The sequence below is a fragment of the Malaclemys terrapin genome, chromosome 14 (assembly GCF_027887155.1).
Source record: "Malaclemys terrapin pileata isolate rMalTer1 chromosome 14, rMalTer1.hap1, whole genome shotgun sequence".
NCBI lineage: Eukaryota > Metazoa > Chordata > Testudines > Emydidae > Malaclemys > Malaclemys terrapin.
Window position 1 is genome coordinate 40,669,794 of NC_071518.1, and position 25,862 is coordinate 40,695,655.

At 57.6% G+C, this 25,862-nt stretch overlaps 1 protein-coding gene across 7 annotated transcripts in view; it reads right to left on the reverse strand.

Moving 5' to 3' along the window:
• The window catches only part of MTSS2 (MTSS I-BAR domain containing 2), a 94,424-nt gene extending 79,011 nt beyond the window's left edge, over window positions 1–15,413 (reverse strand). For 5 of the 7 annotated variants that reach the window (XM_054048714.1, XM_054048712.1, XM_054048713.1 and 2 more), the window contains exon 1: window positions 14,831–15,412. In XM_054048714.1, the coding sequence (XP_053904689.1) occupies window positions 14,831–14,899 (69 nt within the window). In that variant the 5' untranslated portion in view covers window positions 14,900–15,412. Of the gene's footprint in view, window positions 1–14,830 lie in introns of all 7 variants that reach the window. The other 2 variants (XM_054048708.1, XM_054048709.1) reach the window with 1 other exon arrangement.
• Between the last annotated feature and the right edge of the window lie 10,449 nt (window positions 15,414–25,862).

Sequence of the window (25,862 nt, forward strand, 5' to 3'; positions counted from 1 at the left end):
ACATTTCCCAGCCTGCCCCGGCAGCCAGCAGGGCTACAAAATGGAAGCTGTGGTTCTCATGAACCCAGGAGCTGGGGATTTAAGAGCACAGCAACCATCAGGCAAGAGCTGGCAGCACTGGACAGAACCACCATTATTATTTGCAGTACAGTATTGCAGTAAGTACCCAGGGCCCCACGGCGCCAGGGGCTGTACAGACACAGAACAAAGACCGTCCTCGCCCTGAAGAGTGTCCAATCTCGGTAACAGCTCACACTGGAGCCTTAGGCCCCGATCCTCAAGGGCAGTTCAGCCTGCCCTGGGTTTACAACTGCTAGGCTGGGAACTCATCACCATGCTGACTTGGGTCTGCCGCCTGAGCTGTGTCCACACTGCCAAATGACCCGGCTCTCAGCAGGACCCACCCCCGGACAGGCTCCTAGGACCTCAGTCCTGACTGATTGCTGATCCAAGTCAGATCGATTTGTGTGTGGACAGAAGGGAGGCTGGGGCTCAAACCGGAGTCTGGCCCAAGCTGAGCATGCAGTGGGGACCTATTCCTAGGTGCTGAACTGCCCCGGATTTCAATGGGAGTTCGGCGCCGCAATGCCTCTGAGGATCCGGCTCCTAGCTCCTCCACTTCCCCACATGAGCTAAAGGAGAACACACACACACACTCTCTCTCTCTCTCTCTCTCTCTCTTGAATCCTTTATCTCGTCTGGAGGCCCAAACAAACAAACACCACCAGTGCATTATCCTCCCAGGGCCCTTCCCTGCAGACAGACATATTGGGAGCAAAGTCCAGACCAAGCCAGCTGGGTATCTGGGAACTTCCAGAGCAGCCGAAGGGACGTCAATAGGATTATTTTCTTGAATACAGGATTTGGCTCAGTCTAATGTAAAAAAATCAAGAGAAGGAAAATAAGAATATAGAGAATTTCTCTCGCCCGCAGCACCGCCAATGGAAATATTTTCCAAGCCTTTCCATGGAGAGTCAGCGGCTCGTTATGCGCCTCATGGAATATTCCACCAATTCACTGATTATTAGGTTTTTTTAAATCAATCTAATTAAGGTAAAAGCAAAAAATAAACAACTCTCTCTCCTAGTGACAGCCACAAGGTTGGCAATGCAGCGGCGCCGGGCAACGTACTCGTCAGCAAAGCCGGCTCTCCTTGGAAAATGGACTCCTGGGCAGCTCTGCCGCATGCCAGACCGCGAAGGCACCAGAGGCCAGCTCTGAAGTCTGGCGGTCGTCTGTGCAATATTCGGAAAAAGGGAGCTTGTGCCAGCCAGGAAACCGGGCTCTGCCGAAACGCTGGATTTTGTAAAAAACATCTAATAGTACATTCAAACCCCTCAAGCGCTAAGACGTGTGGAAGCGATTCTATCGGTTCTAAGGGCTCGGGAAGCTAGGCCGGAGTCTGACAACAGCTGTTAATTACAGCACTACTAGATCCCTTTGTCTCTGCAACTCAGAGCCTCTCCCAAAGCCACACTCCCGTTTTACCCAGGGGGAAATCGAGGCAGGCAGTAGGGACGTGATTTTCTCCAGGTTGCACAGGAAACCAGTGGGAGAGCTGGAAAAAGAACCCAGGTGTCGTGAATCGCAGCACAGAGCCTGATCTATGACGCCACTCGCACGGCAGCTCCCACCACTAGGTGCCAAAGGACTTGTTTAAAAAACAAACCGAGGAAAAACCTAAAAGAAAAAAAATCCAATCCAATCCAGCTGGAGCAATGGGCTGGTGGGCTGCGCGGAGGTAGACATCGCAGGGCACCAAAGAGGGTTCACACAGGAGGAGGCACCTCGAGGGGAGGGTGCTGTCTAACCTCCCAGGCTAGCTCGTAACCCTCCTCTCAGCAGATGGGGGGAGGGCAGAGCAGGGCTGCGGGCTCCCCCCTTTTCTTTGCGCATTCCCAGGCTTCGGGGCACCCTCCCCCCGACCGGCAATACACTGGAGTGGGGTTTGTTCTCTCTCTTTCCCAGCTCCAAGCGGCTGGGGTTTTCCAAAGGCTCATTCAGCCAGCCTGCGCTAGGCCCGCGGGCACACTGAGCTGCCTACCCCTGAATGAGGCGGTTGTGCAGGGCACAGAGACAGCTCTCTGCACAGTCCCTTCCTCGCTGCCAGGGGCAAACAGGGACTCTTTCATCCGCAGCCCCCTGGCGGGTCTTGCAGCCAGAGCCAGCTCGATGGAACGTGTGAACATCTCCCCTGGGGTGTGGAGAGTCATGCGGAGCCCGGCCCTCCCCACAGGCCGCAGCAGCTGCCATAGCCCCGGAAAGGCCAGCGGGGCGGCAGGACGAGTCCCAGCCCATGCGGGGTCAGAGGAGGGGCAGGACTGGAGGTCAGAGCCCCCAGCAGGTGGGGAAAGGCCAGGAACGGGGTTGCCCAGGGATTAGAGGCCGTGGGGCTGGTTGGCTGAGACTCGTTGGCCTGCTCTGACTGCCAACCAACCCACCCTGCCAGGTGCCATCCCGGGCACTGAGCACGCTCAGGAGCTTGGAGGATCGGGCCCCCGACGCAGGCCCCGCTTAGTTTGCTTTCCCCTTCTCCGCTAATCCCGTAAGTGTGAAAATGAGCTGTGCAGCTAATCCCTTGCCCTGGGACTGGTCGAGGGTCAGACCCCGGGGACCTGCCTGGCCTGTGTGTTCTGGGCCCCAAAGCGTGGGTCAGCACGCGAGGTACTGAGGGCAGCTGTCCCCCGACGGCCGGGCAGTGACTTGCACAACGGAGGCTGGTCTGGTTTCTAGCTGGACAAGTCCCCATCTCTTTGCAGGCACCGCGTGGGCCATGAAGACTGAAGTTCTGCACCCTCCTCACAGGGGTTCCCTCGGTGCCAGGGTGAGGTGCTCGCTGGGGAAAGTTCACCCGCCCATTCCCGTGCACAGCTCCACACCGGGCATTTTGTGCTCACTCAGTAATGAGCTAGTTTGCAGACTTGCAGATAATTTGCATGTAACCATACGGGGCACTGCACCCTGCCCCGAGCAGTGGTGGGACATGGAGCTCCCCAAATGTTGGCAACAGCAGCTGGAGCGTACCTAAGGTGGCTGGGTGCTGGGCAAGTTGAGGGGTGCAGCAGTGCTGAGGGTGCTGGGGTTGGGGGGTGCATTGCAAGGATGTCTGAAGGATGTGGAGGTGGCTGGGGGTGCTGCTATGTCTAGGGGTTGTTGGGGAAGCTGCTGGGGTGCTTGGGCAGGTGGGGGCTGTCAGGAAGATGGGTATTGTCGGGTGGATGGGTGTTGCTATGGTTGGCTGCTACCTGGGGGATAGGGGATGGCTGCTGGCTGCTACCTGGGGAGGGGGGGTGCTGGTGCAGCAAGGCAAATGGGTGGCTGCTGTCTGAGGAATGCTGGGGGGCCTAATGGCCGCTCTGCAGAGTTGGGGTCTGTGGGGAGGGCAGCCCCCTCACCTGTTCCTGCCAGCCTGCTCAGCTCTGGCAAGGTCAGCACAGAGAGGAGACACGCAGGCCACACCGCCGCCCCCGGCAGCGGGAGACGCCACCGCAGACCCTTCCCACGTCCCAGCATGGTGCGCGAGGAGCCAGCCAAGCGGCACGGGTGGTGACGGGCTACGAGGCGCGCGAGTCGGACGCAAGCTGCAGCCCTGCCTGTGCTACACCGGGAGAGACCGAGCTGCGAGCTGGCGTCTCCCATGAGCACTGACTGCACACAGCCCGCTTCAGAAACATCCCGCCAAGGCTGGGAACGGCATGGCAAGGGTTAACCAGGACCGGTCAGAGGGGATTCAGCCCCAGGTCCCCTCAGCCCCTCTGACAAACCCTCCAACAAGACAGGCGATGGGGACCCTGCTACAAGCTGGGCTGAGACTCAGCAAGTCCCCCCGCCCCTAAGGAGCCGACAACGGAGACGAGGCCAGATCCTCAGCTGCTGTATAGGAAGGTTACCGGAGCTTCCCTGACTCACGCCAGCCCAGCCCGGTCACTGCTCTCCTTGATCTGGCAGGTCAGGCTTCACCCACCCCCATAGTCACCCAGCCCCAGGACTCTCCACAACGCCCTGCCTGCGAGCAGCCTGAGCACAAAGCCAGGGTTGTGCCCTGCCTTTTGGCCAGGTTGGATATTCCTCGTGCCTCTGAGGAGAACACGGCTCTGTTCCTTCGCAGCCGCCTGTGTGCGTCACCATCAGCAGCACTGCTCTGGGCAGAACCCTTCACTTCAGAGGCTTGGAATTTCCCAGCAAGTTTTCTGAGGTTCTGGGGCGATCGCTCTAACCCGGACTCCTAACAGCTGAGCCCAAACGACGTGCCAGCGTTCACCCGACAGAGCACAACCCCCCAAACCGGGAGAACGTACAGCAACGCCGCCCCCTCCGCTCGCCGTGCCGGGGATGCAGCAAAGATGCGGATGATTCAGAGACTGACGATGCCTGCCAGAGAGCCTGCAAAAGACATTGCTCCTGAATCCAAGCCAGGAGTGTGGGACATCGCATGTACAGGGGATTTGGGATCCTCTGTTACTAAGGGCACAGGCCTCAAGGTTTGCTACAAACAATCCACGCTGCTGTGTTTTCCCCTTCCCCTTCCTGTTAGCCCCCAAAGCTACTTTCTGCACTAAGAAATACCATAATTCAATTTAGCAGGGGGTAGCCGTGTTAGTCTGTATCTACAAAAACAACAAGGAGTCTGGTGGCACCTTAAAGACTAACAGATTTATTTGGGCATAAGCTTTCGTGGGTAAAAACCTCACTTCTTAGAGGGAACTCCAACCACTATTGGCCAGACCTTGCCACACTTGTGGGGTGGGGCAAAGTGACCTTACCGCGGCCCTTCAGAGCCGATGAGGAGTCCCTGGTATGCGGAGACTCATGGCTGGCATAGCTGATCAGCCCCTCCTGGGCAAACCCCACCCCGTGAAGGAGGCATGTTGGCGGCAGGGCCAGCGTGCACAGCACTCCAGTGCACCTCACCAGCAGAAGTTGGAGCAGCCCACAGGCGGCTCTGACTTGCCTGGAGCGAGGCGAGGGAGTGGCACAGTTTGGCCCCACAGCCAGCCCCAGGATTGGCGGAGACATAAAGGCAGCTTAGCGCCACCATCGCGGGCAATGGCCTGTCAGCAATGCCGAGCCAGGGCAAGGCCCCACGTGAATGCCCAGCAGCCGATGGAGGAAAGCCGAACGGCCCAGCACTTGAGGCTCCAGGGGTGCGTGAGGCTGCTTGACAGACAAGCCCTAGAGGACGAATTTCACGGCACCGCCGGGCATGAGAGGAATCCCGGGAGGGGCGAGAGGGGGCGGGGACGGTGTCAATAAACATGCATGAAATTAATCAAGACTTTGGCTTACTACAGCACTCGGGTTTGGGGCCATTCCAGCGCCTCTGCGGGGCTGAGGAGGGAATGGCCACTTGGTCGCTCATGGGTTTATCTGCAGACTGGCCGTAATCCCACGCTGTGTGACTGGGCTTTGCCTCCTCTGGCCCTAAACCAGAACATTTACATCTTTAACCAGCACAAAGCGCCAACGGGCAGCCGAGCTCCCGCGGGGCCTCCCCCAAAACTCGGACCAAACCTCTCTGCAGGTCCTCAACTGGCTTATTTCCTCCCTTTCCATCCCCCGGGTGATTCCCAGCTTGACCTGCTGCTGGTACAAGGGGGAGGCAGTGAAGTGAGGAGCAGTGGGAGAAGATTAAGCCAAGGACAACTGCAGAAGTACAGCTATGACAGTCTCTGTGTGGGTCAGGCCCCACCAGGGGCAGGGCCGGCTCTGGCTTTTTTGCTGCCGCAGGCAAAAAAGCCTCCGGCCGCCTCCCCCCCCCCCCCCAGCGCAGCAGGGGAGGGCGGCCAGAGCGCCGGGGGGAGGGCGGCGAGCCCGGCCGTGGTCCCGCTCTCCCCGGTGGCCGGCGCGCCGCACTGCACTGCCCCCCTCCAGGTGCCGCCCCAAGCACAAGCTTGGTGGGCTGGTGCCTGGAGCCGGCCCTGACCAGGGGATCCAACCCACTCAGCCAGGTCTCCAAAGGGAAGTGGTGGGAGCGACATGGTGTGGGGCATTTCAGAGAGGGCTGGGGGAATAGGAGGCTGTGGGGCTGTACAAAGCCTTGGCCAGGACAGGGCTGCACCTCCCAAACAATGGTGCTCCCGTCACATCCCCGTCTCCCCGCATGGGGCCGCCAGGCCTCAGGTACACACCATGGTAAGCAGGTCCCCCTGCTTAGCCCATGCTCAGCTGAGCTGGGCACATTGCCTTCTTTGAATCCCTTAACCCCTTTGATAGGTTTTTAAGGCCCGGCTTGACAAAGCCCTGGCTGGGATGATTTAGTTGGGGTTGGTCCTGCTCTGAGCAGGGGGTGGGACTAGATGACCGTCTGAGGTCCCTTCCAACCCTGAGATTCTCTGATTCTCTGATAGGTCTTTCCCATTCCCCACGCCCACCACACCACCAGGCAGGCTGTTCCTGGGCATGGCTGACCTGGCTAGACGCAGCAGGGACCTGAGTGCTAGCCCTGGGGAGCACGAAGACATTCAGAGAAGCAGCCTAGTTTGGGGGGTTCTTTCACAGACCTCCTGAGCCTCCCCCACTGCTTCCCCGCCAGCATGGCCCAGGGAATCGGGGACTAGGGAGCGGAGTCAGGGTGACTGGGTTAATTCGCAGCGCTGTGCCACTGACTTACTGTGGGCAAGTCATGGCACCACGCTGAGCCGTGACTCAGTTTCCCCATCTACAGTAGAGGGATCGTGCTATTTACCAACCAACATAAAACGCTGTGAGATCGGTAGCTGGAACAAGGTCTATGGAGGCAGTATGGGCTGGTGGGCCGGGCACTGGATTGGGAGTCAGGAGAGACGTGCACTGTTCCTGGTTTGGCTTGTGACCATGGGCAAGTCCCTCACATCTCTGCTTCCCCTCCTGCCCCACGTCTCTCTCACCAAGTTAGACTGCAAGGTCCAGATCCTCAGAGCTAGTTAGTCATCTAACTCCCATTGAAATCAACCACTGGGCGTGATGGGCGTTCAGTGCCTAGATACCAGTTAGGCTACGCTCTTTGAGGCGGGGCCTCTCTCTCACTATGTGTTTGTACAGCCCCTTGCACAGAGGGGTCCTGATTTGGGCTAGAGACTCTAGGAGCTAGTGTCAGACAAACAATAATCATTGAGAGCAAAGTACAGGAGGCCCAGGTCAGAGAGCGGGGGCACCGGAGATGGACCTTGCCGGGGTGAAGCAGTAATGGCATTTGTCAAGAATATCCCATCAGTGGGAATGGAGGGGCTGGCACGGGAAGGGTCACGTGTTATTGGAGAGAAGGAAGAATGGAGACAGAGGGGCCTGGAGAAACCTGGGTAAGTCCTGAACGATGCAATTTAATGTGGGGAAAATGCAAGCGAGGTGAAGCCTGGGGAGGAAAGTAGGGTGGCAAGAGCGTGAACAGGGAGAGCTGGAGCGGGGTAGCTGCTCGGTGCCTGGCACAGGAAGGAAAGCACACACGTGGGCTGAAGGAGTGAGCCGAGGGGAGAGGTTTGTTCCCATAGAAAACAGAGCAACCTGGAGGGATGGTGACCGGTCCAGACAAGCCAAACCGAGGTGTAGAGCAAGTTGGGTCACATGGGGCTTCCAGCCACAAAGAGAGGCGGGGGATGGGAGAGGGACCAGAGCTGGACACGGCCACAGACACTGAAGTGACTCTCTCCCGGACCAGGGTGGGTGCAGCTGGGGTTCCCTCCTGGCCATGCCCTTGACCTCAGGCTCTCTCCATCTCCATTCCCCCTCGCTGGCTTGGTGCCAGCACTGCGCAGGCCCCCTTAGCTTAGTGGTCTTCAGACTCTGCCTTGACTAGGAGTCACGCGCCGAGGGCAGCGATCGCCTTCCAGCACTAGGCACACAACAGGCCTATCCCTGGGGGTGTCTACACTGCATGGCAAACCCCGTCTGTGGGACCCGCTCTTGCGGATTCAGCGTTTCCCATCCACACTGCATTGCAAACAGGGGTTTACAGTTACTGGACCCGGATCTTCCAGTCCTGCCAACACGTCCGTACTACACTATGCAGACCTGACTGGGGTCTGCGGCTTGCATTGCGCCCAGACACGGGGGGACTCAGATCCACCCCTGGCCAGGTTCTAGGACCTGGGTGTGTCCAACCGATTCGTGGGAGGCTGAGCCCAGGTTTACAAGGCAGTAAAGACAAACCCTGGGCTGTTCTACGGGACCCTTCCTCACCCTCCAAAGCTAAGAGCACGAGAAGGAAGATACAGGAACTGTGCAGAGGAGAAGGGCTGTGGACCCCCTGGCAAGTGCAGCAATCGGAGCCGAGGCTCACACATTGCTTCACATTAGCCTGGCTCCTGGCTGGCTGAAAGCAGGCGTGTAACCACTCCGGGCCCTCAGACAGCGGGAGCCAATCCAACTGTGCACGGAGATGACTACATCCTGAATGGCAGCAGCTGAGAACAATCATGACGAGCATTCACCACTGGTGACCAATCAGGTCACACATGCAAATCTCAGCTTCCTGATTGGCCCATCAGAGGTGAATAATAGTGTTTTGCAGCCCCATTGGCTTCATCTCCTGCTCAGAATATTAATTTAAAACGAAGATTCTTCCTCCTGAGCAAGCCATGGCCATCACGGAGCGACTCCAGCTGCCCCCATTCCGAACGTCTGGAACCAGACGAATGCAGACGTTGACTTGGGGTTTTGATGAACAGCGAGTTTCCGTGGAAGCAGTCACTGACCTCAGTTTCGCATCAGTCAATATTTGGCCCCCAGGGCCAATGAACCTTCATGTTCAACTCGACAGAAGTCAATAGCCATATGCTAAGCCGGGCTTGGCGCATCAGAGCCAGGGGAAGTTGGACATTCCCTGACTTTCACCCAGCTGTCGCAGCTTGAATCAATTCTTGGTGACCGGACGCGATGCAAACGCTCGCGCTGGGATTGTTGGCCGTGTGCAGCTAGCTAATCAGAGTGCTGAGATTTGCATCTCAGATGGTTGTTAATTGGAATGCAGTTAGCAATTGTAAAATATGCAAATCCCAGTGCGCTTGCTATTAAGTGCACTAATTGCAGGATCTGTGCAGTATGCAAACCCTGGCGCTCTTGCCTTCACCCATATGCCCACAACAAACATGGCCACCGTAATGCCTTATCCCACCCAGCTGATAGCAAAGAGAACATCTCATTTGAAATGTTGGGTATCCAGAAAAATGTAATCCCGGAGACCTTTTGAGATAGCAACAACAGGAGCAGTGTCCCCTGGGCACGTCCTGTTTACAGGCGTCCATGTAGTCCCAGTCCAGTTATCTTGTAAACAGGAAGCGCCTTGCACTTATCACTCACTTGGTACAGCTCTCTGGCTTCAGATCTGCCCTCCTGTCGTGCGGCCGGCAGCAGAACACTTCACTGGGGGGAGGGGCGGTGCTCAGAAGGGGGCAGCGGGTTATAAAACTCTCCCCCCACATGGAGCAATAATACCTGCAGCCTCCATGCAAAAGCCAGGGACGTGGCATCCATTTTGCACAGTAGACCTACCGGAGATGTGGACATAGGGTCGATTGGAGGGATCCAGTGGAGAGGGTACTGGAGTGGCCTGTGAAGACCTGGGTTCTATTCACTGCTCAGTACCTCAGTTTCCCTCCCTGGCCTTTGACTGTCTATTTAGCAAATACGAGACAGACCCTGCCCCAAAGAGCCTACAGTGCGTTTGCACAACACGGCCCTGATCTCAGCTGGAGCCTTTAGTGGCGATTATAATAGCAACACTAACAACAGCCTGGGCCTCTCAGCTGTGTATGAAACCTATGTGCTTCCCCCGGGGGTTAGAGTGGGAAGGCCCAGAGGAGGTCCCAGCTCTCACCGTCTGCGCTAGTGCGTGTGTTGTTGCAAAGCGGCAGGCTAGCTGGAACTCACCTGCAGGAGCGGTGGGGCTGGGGAACAGGAGCAGAGCTGCATTGGCTTTGGGATACACAGACAGGGAGGGGATTTTCCATCGTCTCACATGCAGCCTGCGTGTCCTATAGCTAAATATATCCCTCTGGGGGGGGTGTACATGCAGCTGGAAAGCCGACTTACCCCTCAGGCGAGGTATAAATAACAGCAGTGGTAGCCAGCCGGCATGGGGTAACGCAGCCTTTATCCTCCAATGGCATCGCCACACCCCCTCATGGCACTTCACACATGTGCTAAGCCAGAGATGCCAAGTCGGGTCGGGAGATCAGTCTGGCTTCCTCTGGGTGGAGCTGATACCACCACTGAGTGTGGCAGGGATGCTATGTGGTCTCTATGGGGTGTGTACGTACACAGAGGGGTGTGTATGTGCTTGTGCTATTGCACACACAAAGCACCCAAATACCCACTGGGCAGTCTTTGCATTCGGTTTGCCTCCCAGGTGTGGGGAAAAGTCTGGCGCGGTGTGTACATGTCTGTTCACAAGCCACAAGAACCCGCCTCAGTAAAGCAACTGGCCAGTCACAGCCTTTGTCAGCCAAAGGCTCCAAAGAGCAGCTGACTTGCAGAACCACAGGAATCAGAGCTGGAAAACAGCCATTAAATCAGGGCGTCTGCTCCCTTCGAGCCAAGGCAGTGCTGTCCCTACATCCAGCGCTCTGCCCGATCTGGCTTGAAGTGACTCAGGCAATGAGTCTTCCACCACTCTCCTGACAGACAGTCGCATGCTCCGCTAGACAGTAGGGGCTTTGTTGGGCAAAGCTCTTCACACGTTGTTTCCAGACCTTCGGCTTGTTTCCCTGTGCTCCGTCTCCTCCCAGGGTCCTGAGTGACGTCCCTTGGTCCAGCCCAGTCAAGTCCTCTCGCTCCTTGGGGAGAACAGCAGCCAGGTAGCCGCATGGATGTGCCTTTAGTCCAGATACACTTGGGTAGTTCTTCTGATCACCTCCCCCAGCTCTGGGGTGCTCCAAGCTCCTTCCACCTAGGAGTGCCCCCCAGCAAGTCAGGTCCAGGGCTGGGCCAGCCCAAAGCAGAGGCAGAGTTTCTGTTCGAGCTCTGTGCCAAGCCCACCACCTGTCACAAGAAGCCCTGCCCGGGAACTGTTATTTCAAGCCTCTGAGAGCGTGAAGCCAGCCCCACCCTGGCCGGTACACCCCCGTGCCACCCCAAATAAGCAGGGGGCAGCAGCCCTCGAGTCGGAGTATTACCCCCAGAGAGGGGATGCACCTGAGCCTGGCATGCCCCCCCACAGGGAGCAGCCCCCATGTGCCCCCACCACTGGCGCTGGGTCAGTGCCCAGAGGGAGAGCAGGATGGGGGGCAGGACCCACTGGAGGCTGGGGGCGGCTGCTGCTCCGGGGAACACTGAGTGTACAAAGTGCGGCCGTGGTGCAAGGCAGGGCCCTGGGGGCCACGTGGATCCCGGACAGAGAGAGCCAGAAGACCAGCCGAATTCCTCTCCATGGCAGGGACTCCTGCTGAGCTGTGAGTGAGCACCCGCCGGTGCCCTAGGGGGGCGAAGGGGGGGAGGGGGCACCTGCAGTGCTGTGCCGGGGTGCCAGAGGGCATAGGGAAATGCAGAGCCTTGTGGTCTCTTCCTCCCTCTATCCCCTCTGACACACCCCAACCCCCCCCCACAGAGATCCCCCTCTCTCTACCTCTCCCCCCAGGACCTTTCCTCCGCCTGGCCCCGGGCTATGCAGGCAGCCAGCAGCAGCCCCACGTGAGCCCTGCTCTTTGGCTGGCACCATCCCGCCCCCGGGGGCCCAGGCGAAGGGGTGGCTGCTTCTCCCAGATGTGGGCGGGGGGGGACCTGGGCAGGCTGGGCCATGCTCTCACAGGTGAGGAGGCCAGGCCAGCGCTGGAGGAGCCGGCGGCAGTCGCGACACATGGACTGTGACACAGTGTGAAGCCCAGCAGAGCCCAGCGGCTGGGCTGCAGGGATCCAGGCTGCAGGGAGCTGGAGGCCCCACAGTGCTCTCCCCACACCTTGCCCTGCTTCAGACATCCCCTGGGCCTCTCTCCCTGGCCCCCCTCTGCCCACCCGGAGGCCCAGCACAGCCAGGGCTCCGCTGGAGGCCTCTCCTGCCGGGCTCTCCCTGGCTCAGGCAGGCCCCGACAGTTCACGGAGAAGTCAGGTCATTTCCCCACAGAAGACGCTGGCTCTCGAGGGGCCAGATTCTGCCCCGCCGCAAGCAGGCCACAGGGCGTAATGGAGGGGCGCCAGCTTCGGCACAGCATCTCCAAAGCAGGCGAGCTGCCGTTCTCGGAGCCCAGGACAGGTGGGAGAGAGAGAAGGGCATGAGTCCCTCTGTGCAGGAATGACGCATTCCCTGCTCCATTGCCTCAGATCCCCTGGGGAACTTGGCACCTTCCAGCTATTCACCACGAGCCACCTTTCTGCCACTAGCCTGGAAGAGAACTCAGGGCATCTCCCCTCCCAGGCTGCACACGAGCCAGTCTAACTAGAAATCCCCAAGGGCCCTGGCGATGGAGGAGAGCTGGCGTGGCTGGTTCCAGGGGTCCCACCTCACTCCCTCTAGCTCTGGAAAGCCTTCCCTCGGCTCCCCCAGGTACCATGCTGGCCTGCCCCGGCTGGCTAGTCTGCTCTGCAAGAAGACGTGTACACGGCTCCACGTTCACTGCCTCTCGCTGCCTGCAGCTCCGATGATACCGAAGACGCTGGCTCTCCCAGCGGCCAGCCCTGCCAGCTCACCTTGGGAGTTTTCCTGTAGCACCCGCAGGCCTGTTATCCCGTCTGGGCCAGCTCAGGGCTGTGCAGACGGGTTCCCAGGTAGAACGGAGCAGCACTCAGCGACAGCTCTGGTGCTCCTGCAGTCCGGCCTGGAACCCAGCTCACCGCCCCCCCCCCCCCCCCCCCGAACCCCAGGTCAGCTCCTGTGGGGCTGGCTGGAGTCCCGCACTGGCACACAGCAGAGCCATCCCCACTGCACAGGACAGCCAGGGCTACACGGCCGGTCTTCAGGGCAAAGCTGCACTTGCAGCAATGGGACAGGCCTGGTGCCCCTTGCACCCACTCCCCAACTGAGCCGGAGCGTCCTGCTCCAACGGCCAGCCCCACGGCCAGCGTGGGGCAAGGGCACAGTGGAGTGGGAGGGAGAAGCAGACCGTGGCTGGCCCAGCGCAGATCTTAGCCTACTAGCTAAGTACAGAAAAGACCGGCCTTATGGGTCTAAACCCGGAGCTCTTCCACAGCGAACTGACCGAGGGGTGCGGCCAATTCCTGAGCCTGCCTGTGGCATTGCAATTCACCCATCCCCTGCTGGAGAGCAGGGAGCCCAGCAGGGTGGTGGGCAGGGGGGCCTGGAGGCAGAGCAAATACACCAGGGCGAGGGGCTGCCAGGGGAAAGAGCTGGACTCTCAAGGCCAGGGAGCATTTCGAAAGCTGGCAGGGAGGGTGGACAGGAACCAGCAGGCTCCTGCAGCTGTGAAGGTTTGGCTCTAGCTGGCACCTCTCTCTGGAGACCCCCGAATCCCTCCAGCAGCTACAGGCGGCCCTGGCGAGACTCCAAGGGTGACTGGTCAGGTCTCTCCAGCTCCAGCAGCGCTTAGTAACAAGGTGCCTCTGAACCAAGGGCAGCATCTGTCCAGGCAGCCCAGAACTCCGCCAGCAGGGGACAGACAGACAGGCACGTGGGGCAGGGGGCCGAGGTGGCAGTCGGCCAGTCGTACTGCTCGCCAGGCTAGCGGGACAGAGGAGCCCGGACAGTGCCGGGGGGGGGGGGGGAAAGCGAGCACACGGTCCAACCTCTGTCCCACAAATGCAGTGGGAAAATACACAAGGCACTTGCTCAGCCCATCCACCCCACTGCCCACAGGAGCCCCATAGCAAAGCGAGCTGGGGAAAGGGACGGAGAAGACCAATGCAGTGCGGTGCCCTTTCCTCAATCAGCTAGTTGGGGCCACTGAGGCAGGAGACCGCACTAGCTGGACTGTGCTCTGAGCCAGGCTGGCCAGTCTGACCTTCCTAGGTCTGAAAGCGGCCGGATCCCAGGCTGGCCGGCCCTGGGGGCAGCGGCTGGGCATGGGAATGGTTGAGACCCAGCCAGTCCCTCAGTGCTTGAGAATTTTATAGGCAGACGTGACTGTCTGGCTTCTCAAAGCCCCCTGTTCTCAGTGTGGGAATTAACCACCAATTGGTCACCGTCCCCATTCGCCACCACTCCCGGCCAGGCGAACCTGACCTGGGCACAGGCGTGGGGACCGGCGGCCTCAGCATTGCAGGCCGGAGCGGGGCTCTCCCAGCCAGGGGCCAGAGCCCCCGTGCTCTGCACTACTCCCCACTGCCCCAGGCAATCCCTGCAGCATCCTGCACCCCCAGGGCAGAGCTAATCCCCTTCTCCACCAGGCTTTACAGACTGACCCCCCTGCCTGGGCGGTGACAGCACTGGCTGGGCTCAGGGCTCCTCCAAACACCCCAGGCGGATGATCCGAGAGCCACAAACAGCGGCCCCTCGGCAGGGAAATCAGAGACCAGTCGGGCTGGAGAACCCCCAGGCCAGCCCCGGCTGAGGCAGGACCCAGGACACCCAGCAATGTTGCGCCTTGAGAAGATTCAGCCCATTCTCCCCCCCGCAGCCAGCTCTAAACCCCGATGTCAAATGTCCCCCCAGCTCCCTCTCGAGCCCACGTCACAAAGCCAGTGCTCAGGTGAGTCCGCGGGAGCGGCCCGTTAGCCGGCACCTCAGCGCTGCGCGGAACGGGGAGTCCGGGGTGTCCGCGAGGGAAGAATCCGGAGTCAAACCCAAAGGTGCCCCGGGGCTGCTCCGCGCTCACCGCAGCCTGGCTACGGATTGTGTTTTCATTCAATGTTGTTTACTGGGTTCCCAGCACCGCAGACCCACCCGCCTCCATCTTCTCTGCCAGGGAGCGGAGGCAGCCGAGTTGTCACGCTGGAGATTTGGGACCAGGGGTGGGGGTGGGGATCTTACCTTCATGTCATTGACGATGGCTTGGAAAAGGCCACCCAGGGCCCCGCACTCCTTTTCCACTGTCTCCATAATCGGCAAAGCCCAGCGCGGGGAATCGAGAGCGATATTGCAATCCAGGGGAGGGGGAAATCCACCGGGAAACAACCAGCAACCAGGGCAAATTTCAGGAGCGTTTCAGCTTCCAGCTCCTCGTCTCGGGATCCAGTTTGGGATTAAAGCGAAACACAAAAGCCCCGCCACCCCCCGCCGCAGCCAGACCGCGGCGCTTCCAAGCGATCCGCGGGCTCGGAGCTAAGCGATCTCACGCCTCGTCCTTTTGTCAATTTCACTCCGGCTGCTTTTCTCGGGCCGGGGCAGTTTCACCGCCGGGCAGCGGCTCCGCGCCCCCGAGCCGAAGCGAGCCCCCCTTCCGCAGCCATGGTGGGGTCCGGGAGCCGGGGAGCGGCTCAGATACCCGCGCGCTGCCCCCCAGGACCATGCACGGCCCCCGCCCCCAGCCCAGGGGTGCCCGGAGCCGGTGTGTGGCGATGCAAAATGGATCCGCTGCTCCGTGCGCGGCGGCGGGGCTCGGAGCGGGCGGGCGGCGAACGCGCTGTAACCCGAGCGGCGCCGCGGTCACATGGGCGGGGAGGGACCGCGGGGCGGGGGGGAGATGCCCGGGCGCGCTGCGCGAGCCGAGGGGGCTGCCCCGGGGAACTAGGGGTGCACGTGGGCGGGGTTTGTCACAAGGCCGGTGTCACCTCCCAGGTGCGGCTGGGTCGCGCCGCGGGCAGGGGCGCAGGGTAGTTTTGAATCGCGGGATGATGATTTTCGGGCTCCTGGAAGCGCCTTCGGGTTATTTTATTCCATGTCAAGCTGCAGCCAGCGGCGTGCCCGGGGCGGAAAGCCAGGAGCGCCTGCGGGGCCTGGTGCTGACTGAGACGTGGTCCCGGCCCCCGGAGGGGCTGATTTCACGGGCCAGGGGCAGGGACTCTGCCAAGCCTGGTAGTTCCCTGTATCGGGAGCGGGAAGCCTGCAGCCAAAACCACTAGGTCAAGGTCCCAAGTTCTTGGTCAAGTTTTAATTAAGATCCAGACTCCAGAGAAAAGAATAAAAAACAAGGAATAAATAAGATTTGTGGGTCCATTCAAAAGCACCTCGAGCAAATTCAGGGCTGATAGGCAGCGTCTATTTGTGTTCTCGTCACTTGCCGTGGGCCCAGATCTAAGTTTAGGGGTCAGCTCCCCCCCTGGCTCCCAAGTCTACAACAGTCTGACCCAACAGAGCAGAATAGACCCACTCCCAAGCCTCAGGGAAATTCAAAGCCCAACATCACACGGGGCAGCTGCTTCTCCAACCCCAGCGCAGATCATGGTCTCATCTTCCAACTTTGGGGAAATTTGGCTCAGGATCCATTGGGTGCAACGCAAAGCTGTCTCCATTCGAGGCGTGGGGAGGTAGATTCCCAAGCCCGCAGAAGGCACCTCCTTGGCAAGTTCTCTCCTGCTACATGTGGCCTTGTCAATCTCTTTTCTCCCCTCTTGGGGAGATTCCGGAACAGGAATTGGGCCAGGACACCTGACTTTGCCGTCTCACACCTCCAGAAAGTGGCCTGGGAGCAGCTGTGGTCAGGACCTCTCCTCTGACCGCAGAGGACGGGCTGAGCTATTCTGTAAAAGCCAATGACTGAAAACCCAAGAGCAGCACTGCTGTCCTCACCTCTTTCCACCTGGTGCTTCTCCCCTCAGCTCTCCCCTGGCACAGTGCAAAGCCGAGCCCTGCAGGTGTTTCCCCCAAGCTATGGCCCCCCACACCCCATCTCACTCTGACTGCAGTCTGGGAGGCAGCCAGCTTTTATGATGTAAAAGAAAACCCCCCCAGGTGTAAAATCCACTCAAGTAGAGGAAGTAGTAGTGGGAAAATGACATTAGGTGGCATTGTATTTTAGGCTGTCTTGCTCTGAATGCTGCCTCCCAGTGTTGCGCTGGCTGAGGATAATGAATTACTGGTTTCACATTGAACCCAAATATTATTTGTGGGATGATATCCAGTTTGTGTAGCTAATCTCCAGTGATGCACCACATCAGGCCACTCTGTCCCCAAGCTCTGCCACAAGTAGAATCAGACTAGAATCATAGGCCTGGAAGGCAGCTGGAGAGGTCTGGTCCCCTGCACTCACGGCAGGACTAAGTATTTATTCCCTACGTTTGCATTTGTTTGTTTTAAGCTTTCAGTAAGAAAAAGGTAACAGCTAGATTCATAGATTCTAGGACTGGAAGGGACCTCGAGAGGTCATCGAGTCCAGTCCCCTGCCCGCATGGCAGGACCAAATACTGTCTAGACCATCCCTGATAGACATTTATCTAACCTACTCTTAAATATCTCCAGAGATGGAGATTCCACAACCTCCCTAGGCAATTTATTCCAGCGTTTAACCACCCTGACAGTTGGGAACTTTTTCCTAATGTCCAACCTAGACCTCCCTTGCTGCAGTTTAAGCCCATTGCTTCTTGTTCTATCCTTAGAGGCTAAGGTGAACAAGTTTTCTCCCTCCTCCTTATGACACCCTTTTAGATACCTGAAAACTGCTATCATGTCCCCTCTCAGTCTTCTCTTTTCCAAACTAAACAAACCCAATTCTTTCAGCCTTCCTTCATAGGTCATGTTCTCAAGACCTTTAATCATTCTTGTTGCTCTTCTCTGGACCCTTTCCAATTTCTCCACATCTTTCTTGAAATGCGGTGCCCAGAACTGGACAATACTCCAGCTGAGACCTAACCAGAGCAGAGTAGAGCGGAAGAATGACTTCTTGTGTCTTGTTCACAACACACCTGTTAATACATCCCAGAATCATGTTTGCTTTTTTTGCAACAGCATCACACTGTTGACTCATATTTAGCTTGTGATCCACTATAACCCCTAGATTCCTTTCTGCCGTACTCCTTCCTAGACAGTCTTTTCCCATTCTGTATGTGTGAAACTGATTTTTTTTTTCCTAAGTGGAGCACTTTGCATTTGTCTTTGTTAAACTTCATCCTGTTTAACTCAGACCATTTCTCCAATTTGTCCAGATCATTTTGAATTATGACCCTGTCCTCCAAAGCAGTTGCAATCCCTCCCAGCTGGGACACAGATCTTTAGACGGTTGCCCAGTCATAATATTTAGCACTTCTGTACTATGTTAGCTCTTCAAAATCACTGTACAAACATTAAATAAACAATCTAAAGCCTTCTAGCTTTCGAATGACTAGGAGTTGACAAAACAGACCTATTCCCTGTTGTGTTCTCTGCCCCCCTGAACAAAAAATCAGAGGGGTAGCCGGGTTAGTCTGAATCTGTAAAAAGCAACAGAGGGTCCTGTGGCACCTTTAAGACTAACAGAAGTATTGGGAGCATAAGCCCTCGTGGGTAAGAACCTCACTTCTTCAGATTCCTGGAATCTGAAGAAGTGAGGTTCTTACCCACGAAAGCTTATGCTCCCAATACTTCTGTTAGTCTTAAAGGTGCCACAGGACCCTCTGTTGCTTTTCACTGAAAATCAGCATCTTAAAAGAACCATTAAGGATCTTCCAAAAGAACAGTCCAACCAAGGCTTCTGTAGTCCCTTGTTACATCAGGTCTGGGGTTTGTTTAAGGCTGGTGTAGAATGAAGGGAGAGCTTTCTGTTTCGTTTGCATGTGTAAATCAAGCAGCCCTTGATTATTTTTTCCTGTTAAAGTGCTCTGAGTTTAGGGGAGGAAAGTGAATGAGATTCTGCTTATACCAGGTGTGAAAAAGCAGAAGGGACCAAAATCTATTCTTGTGCAAAAATCTGTTCTCCCTGAAGTCAATAAGGCTACACAGGTGTACCTGTCAGCAGGAATTGGCCTGTCTTCTCATTCCCTTCTCGAATCACATTCCATGCTTACCCAACATTTTCCACTTGGGAAAGTTAGTTAGTTTGAGGTGGGGCAGAAAAATGAGGACTAACTTCAGGTTTATTTAGCTTTTAAGTGTTTCATTCCAAACTCAAAAGAAATCAAATGTGAGGTACTTTTATGATGGATTGAACAGCTAGAGAACCAGCAAATGGACAGAACCTGCCTTTAGCCTACTCAGCCAGTCTTTCTATCATAGCCTGCTAAGCAGTGGATTTAAAATCCTTGAGGGAGAGGGGAGGGAGAAACCTACAACATTGTGCGTTGAGTTTTGCAACCCTATAAAAGTACAAAGATGTGTTGGCCTGTGGAACTAGGCTGAGTATAAAGGAAGAACTTGGTGGCCTGTGCATCCCAGGACAGAAAAATACATCAAAGACAAACATTGGATGTCTTTGATTTTTAGTACAGTTCAATACAGTGTTGAACACAGTGCTCATACCTCTGGAGCCCTTCGCTGGAAAGGTCTGTAAAAGTTAAAGGACTGGGATCCAGAATGGGATGGTTTGGTTTGTTTTTCCTACAAATGCGTGGGAATTTGTTCCTTATACATGGGAGGGGCCATAGGTGCCGACTCCGTGGGTACTCTGGGGCTGGTTAGTGGGTGCTCTGCACCCCCCCCGGTCTCATCTCCTCCTCCCCTGAGCGCGCCGTGTCCCCATTCCTCCGCCTACCTCCCAGCGCTTCCCGCCGCCAAACAGCTGTAGCAAGCTCTGGGGGAGGGGGGGAGGAGAGGGGAGCCGCGTGGTCAGGGGGAGGAGGCGGGGCTGGAGTGGGGATTTGGGGAAGGAGTTGAATAGGGGCAGGGAGGGGGCGAAGTTGGGGCGGGGACTTTGGGGAAGGGGTTGGAATGGGGCGGGGCAGGGATAGATCGGGGCGGGGTCGAGTACCCACCGGTGCCATTACAAGTCGGCGCCTATGCGGGGGCAATCGTTCTGACTGGAGCTGGATAGAGTGTGTGCAGGTTCGGTGCAAGCTTCCCACCCTACCACTCTGGTACTGTCCCTTCCCCCTCCACCCCCCGGCACTCACCAGTTGTCCAGAAACGGACCCAGCACACATAGAAGATGATGTGATGGGCACTAGGACCCAGGAGCAGTAGCGTAGCTGGGGGGAGTGGCCGCTCCCCCACTGAACAAAGTGGCTCCTTGTCAATTTCTTGGCACCTTTTTACTCCCCCGGGGGAGTGATAAAAAAAAGGCGCCACCTGCTGCGGTGCTTTTATTTTACTCACCCGGCGGCGCTCCGGGTCTTCGGCGGCACTTCGGCGGCGGGACCTTCACTCGCTCCGGGTCTTCGGCGGCACTTCGGCGGCGGGACCTTCACTCGCTCCGGGTCTTCGGCGGCACTTCGGCGGCGGGACCTTCACTCGCTCCAGGTCTTCGGCGGCACTTCGGCGGCGGGACCTTCACCCGCTCCGGGTCTTGGGCTGCACTTCGGCGGCGGGCCCTTCACCCGCTCCGGGTCTTCGGTGGCACTTCGGCGGCGGGCCCTTCACCCACCCCGGGTCTTGGGCTGCACTTCGGCGGCGGGCCCTTCACCCACCCCGGGTCTTCGGCGGCACTTCGGCGGCGGGCCCTTCACCCACTCCGGGTCTTCGGCGGCACTTCGGCGGCGGGCCCTTCACCCACCCCGGGTCCTCGGCGGCACTTCGGCAGAGGGACCTTCAGTGCGGCTGCAGCCCCCCGGAGCGAGCGAAGGGCCCGCGGGCACAGCCCCCTGGAGCGAGCGAAGGGCCCGGGGCCGCAGACCCCCCGGAGCGAGCGAAGGGCCCGTGGCCGCAGACCCGGAGTGCCGCCAGGTGAGTAAAAGCGCCAAAGCGGGTGGCGCCTTTTTTTGTTGTTGTTATTGCTCCCTCCACCTGGCTACATCACTGCCCAGGAGGCAGTGTCCTGGAGCCGCCTGCCAGCCTCAGCGCAGGAGAGGGACAGAGGGAGCCTCTTCCCTCCCCGGCAGCTAAGCAGAGCTCCCGGGAAATCGGGGGTGGCGGGAGCTGGGGGGGGGCAATGCCTGCTCAAACCACACCCCTGGCTGGCACGGGTTCCCGTGGTAACTGGCTTGTTAGTGCCCGGTCACCAGTGTTAACCGGATCCCTGGCAGCGTGTTCCTGCAGCTGCCGGCTGAGCTCCTGCCAAGCGCTGGGGGCTGCTTTGCCATCCCTGCTGGCAGGAGCACTCCCCTCTCACCCCAGCCCAGCCGCGCCCCCGGCCTGACCCGTAGGGCCTAAGGCTATCGCCTTGTTAGCCTAATGGCGAACTCCTGCCCTGGGGAGGTGCAATCAGGGAACACTCTCCCTCCAGGGCTGGGGGGTCACAGCGTCACACTCTCGCTGTCCTTAGGGGGGTAGCTGACTAGGAGGTTTGAGGTCCAGCTGCTGGATTCCCCCCGCTCCAAACCACGGGCTGGAGACAGAGGAGGGCAAATTGATTCAATTCCCCTCTCTTAAATCTGCCCGGATCGGCTGTCCATTCAGTCGCTATAGCAACTTGAAATGCACCCAGGTCTGGTCCTACAATGCAAACACTGGGAGCTGGAGCCTGGAGCCGGTGCCAGAGAAGGCAAAGGGCACCTTGTTGAACTGGATGGGCTCACAAAAGGCCGTCTCCAGCCAACAGCTTCACACAGCAGCGGCTTGGCCAAACACCTCAGGGGCCCTGGGGATTTCGCTTGTGTCAGCGCCACGGGGAGACACCATCCCCCTATGCATAGGGCTGGAACAGCCGGACTCACGGCCGAGGGGGGAAGCTACTTAACCAGGTCCCTGATGGGAATAAGGCTCCTTTTCTTACAGGTGCCAAGGGCCAACTCCTGGGCCCAGAAGAGGACGGCTGGCCTGGGGGTTAGGGAGTGAGCCTGGGATGTGGGGTCAAGTCCCTGCTCTGCCCTGGATTGATCGTTAGGCAGTCGCTCGCTCGGGCCAGGGCTGCCAAGGGGGGGGAGGGGGCGCAAGTGGGGCAACTTGCCCCAGGCCCCGCAGGGGCCCCCACGAGAGTTTTCAGCGGGTCTTCGGCAGCAGGTTCTTCAGTGCCGCCGAATACACCCGGAGCGAGCGAAGGACCCGCTGCCGAAGACCCGGAGCTTCTTCCGCTCTGGGTCTTCGGTGGCGATTCGACGGCGGGGGGTCCTTCCACTCCGGGACCCGCCGCTGAAGTGCCCCGAAGACCCGGAGCAGAAGGACCCCCGCTGCCGAAGTGCCGCTGAAGATCTCAGGCCCCCTGAATCCTCTGGGCGGCCCTGGCTCGGGGCTCAGCTCCTCAAAGGCCATTGACACTGAACACCCCGAGTTGAAGGGGAGTTTGGCATCTAAGTGCCTTTGAGGGGCTGGGCCTCAGCGCTTCAGTCCCTCCTCTGTACAATGGGCACACTAGCCCTGCCCTGGGGGGCTGAGACAGTACGTGCGTTAAAGGGTGGGAGCAGCTCAGATACTGTGGAAATAGGGGGCATGTACACCACAGGAGCCAGATTTTGCTTTTTAAATGAGGCCACCCGTGGGGGAGGGGCTGGACTGATGGTCTCACCTGCATCCGCTTCTCTTCAGTAATCACTGGTGGCTGATGGCTGCCGGGCTGGGACACCTGCTAGGGTTATTCAGTGTGTGATGCTCTTCCCCCTGACTCGGCACTGGGCCAATGCACCAGCATGGGGCTGGGGAAATGGTGCTCCAAGAGCTGTAAGAGATGGTTCTAGGCACTGGCCACTCAAACTCCCACAGCCCTCATAGCAAGAGCAGGGGCATTAACTCAGTGCCAGGGCTAACTCCTTTAGAGGGGGCGAAATACTTCCTCTCCACCCCCTTAGCTGTAGGGGAAATGGAGGCAGGAGTCTGCCACAAGGTTTTTGTAGTGGCTTGAATCATTTTAATGAGAGGCAATGCCACGCTGGATGGCCCCTCAGGGGTTAATATGTCCACCACGGGGTCCTCAGACACTACCATCTCCTCGGCCGGTAGCCCCATGTTATGGGCCGCCCTGCGCACAGCTCCTGGTGCACTCTTATCAATGGTGGGGCGGCCCAAAGGACAAAGACCCCGCACCGCCTCATCCGGTGAGGACAATGATGAAGCCCTAGGCGGAAGCCCTCCTGTCCCTCTAGCTCCCTGGACGCGTCCTACTCTGTGCCCTGCTGCTTGGTGCTGGTAGCGGCCTCAGTGGCAGTGGTGGAGCCGGGACCCAGATGGGGCTCTGTGCCATGGACTGAAGCCGTCTCGGTGCTTCGAGGTGGGGGACTGGCTCGAGGTGGTAAAGGGGTGCATCCTTCTGAAATTACAGACTGGCAGTCCTTGGAGTAAGTGCCCTGGGCTTGGTGGTATGCCCACAGGGTACAGAATGGCCATTGCGCGGGCCCATGCCACTGCGCCCATCAAGGCACCATCCCCGCCTCCTGCCTGTGTCAGCGCCACTCCGATCGGTGCCGACTGCGCCTGGAATAGTAGGACTCCGCCTCTGAGTCCCATGACCGGGGCTCTGAGCGCGGAGACCACGGTGGTGCCGAGTGGGACAGCGCCAGAGAACGGTGCCACGGAGAAGGCAAGCGGTGCCTCATCATCATGGGCAACAGGAACATGCAACTCCAATGACCGTCACTGGTGGTAGGGAGGAACTGGAGAGGCGGCGGGTCGGCAGGGACCTATATACACTGCCATGAAGGTGCGACTCCAGGGGGCTCCACAGCCGACCCAACGGGTGCCACTAGGGGAAAAACCTTCCGATGACCGTGCACGCGGTGCGCACACCTCCTTGCAATCGACATGAGCAAGCACTCAAAGGAAATGTAAAGTAATCCACATTGGAAAACAATCCCCAACTATCCATACAAAGGGATGGGGTCTAAATTAGCTGTTCCCACTCAAGAAAGATCTCGGAGTCATTGTGATAGTTCTCTGAAAACATCCACTCAATGTGCAGCGGCAGTCAAAAAAGCGAACAGAAGGTTGGAATCATTAGGAAAGGGATAGAGAACCAGAAAATATCCTAATGCCACTATATAAATCCATGGTACAGCCACACCTCAAATACTGCATCCAGTTCTGGGCACCCCATCTCAAACAAGATCTATTCGAATTGGAAAAGGTACCGAGAAGGGCAACAAAAATGATTAGGGGTAGGGAACAGCTTCTGTATGAGGAGAGATTAAAAAGCCTGGAAGTGCTCAGCTTAGAAATGAGACGACCAAGCGGGGATATGACAGAGTTCTGATAAAATCATGACTGGGGAGGAGAAAGTGAATAGGGAAGTGTCATTTACCCCTTCACAGAACACAAGAACCAAGAGTCACTCGATGCAGTTAATAGGCAGCAGGTTTAAAAGAAACATGAGGAAGTATTTCTTCACACAACGCACAGTCAACCGGTAGAACTCATTGCCAGGGGATGTTGGGAAGGCCAAAACTATAAGTGGGTTTAAAAAAAAAAACTAGATACGGTCATGGAGGACAGGTCCAGCAATGGCTATTAGCCAGGATGGACAGGGATGCAACCCCATGTCTGGGTGTCCTTAAGCCTGTTTGCCAGAAGCTGGGAATGAGCGACAGGGAAAGGATCACTTAATAATTGCTCTGTTCTGTTCATTCCCTCTGAGGCACCTGGCATTGGCCGCTGTTGGAAGACAGGATACTGGGCTAGATGAACCTTCGGTCTGACCCAGTCTGGCCGCTCTTATGTTCAGATACGGTAATTTTCTGCACTACACTGGACAAGCCTTATTGAATGACGTTTGCATATCATTGTCAGCCAGGGATCGTACGTGATTCCATGGGGCAGGGGGACTGCAATCCTCCAGGGGATAAGCACAGTGGGGTGGAGGTGATTCAGGGTGTAACATCTCCAGAGATGCTCCATACACTGGTTCAGAGCGGATTCTCCAGAGACCGACAGACAAAGAAAGGCCTTTTGGATAAATAGCCGAGTTTGAACTGACTCAGAGTTTGCTTTCGGATCTAGCAAACGGACAGGACTGTCTGTCCAAGGAGGAGCCCAATCCTGGAAGGACTGACACCAGAGTCCGAGATGACCTCTGGGAAACTTCTCAGCAGGGGGAGAGATAGCTCAGTGGTTTGAGCATTGGCCTGCTAAACCCAGGGTTGTGAGTTCAATCCTTGAGGGGGCCACTTAGGGATCTGGGGCAAAATCAGTACTTGGTCCTGCTAGTGAAGGCAGGGGGCTGGACTCAATGACCTTTCAGGGTTCCTGCCAGTTCTAGGAGATAGGTATATCTCCATATATTATGAGTGTTGGTTCTTTTATAGGTTTTCTGTACTGCTTTCACCCTAAGAAAAAATGGTTACTCGCCTTCTTGTAGCTGTTCTTCGAGGTGTGTTGCTCATGTCCATTCCAGTAGGTGTGCAAACGCCGCGTGCACAGTCTTTGGAAAGTTTTCCCCCCAGCAGCACCCGGGCAGGTCGGTCGTGGAGCCCCCTGTAGTGGTGTCTCCATGGCACTCAATATATGCCACTGCCAACCTGGTGCCTCCTCAGTCCCTTCTTGCTGGTTACTCCAACAGAGAGGAGGCGGGCAGGTTTGGAATGGACGTGAACACACATCTCGAAGAACAACAGTTATGAGAAGGTGAGTAACCGTTTTTTCTTCTCCGAGTGCTTGCTCATATCGATTCCAATTAGGTGACTCCCAAGCCCTACCTAGGCAGTGGGGTCGGAGTTATGGAATCACTGACTGGAGCACCGCTCTGCTGAAGGCTGCATCATCTCTGGTGTGCTGGATGATGGCGTAATGAGAGGTGAACATATGCACCGAGGACCAAGTCGCTGCCCTGAAGATTTCTTGGATCAGGACCTGGGCCAGGAATGCCGCTGATGAGGCCTGGGCCCGTGTGGAGTGTGCCGTAAGTGCCGGGGCTGGTATCTTGGCCAGCTTGTCCTGGAAGATATTCTTTGAGATGAGACCGGTAGACCTTTCATCCAGTCTGCTACCGCAATGGACAGCTGGTTCGATTTCCTGAATGGCTTGGTGTGTTCGATGTAGAAGGCTAGTGCTTGCTGAACATCCAAGGAGTGCAGCCTCCTGCCATGAGGCTTTGGATAAAAAACAGGCAGGGATATGTCTTGGCTGGTATGGAAATGAGAGACCACCTTACGCAGAAAAGCCGGGTGAGGTCTCAGCTGCGCCTTGTCTTTGTGGAAAA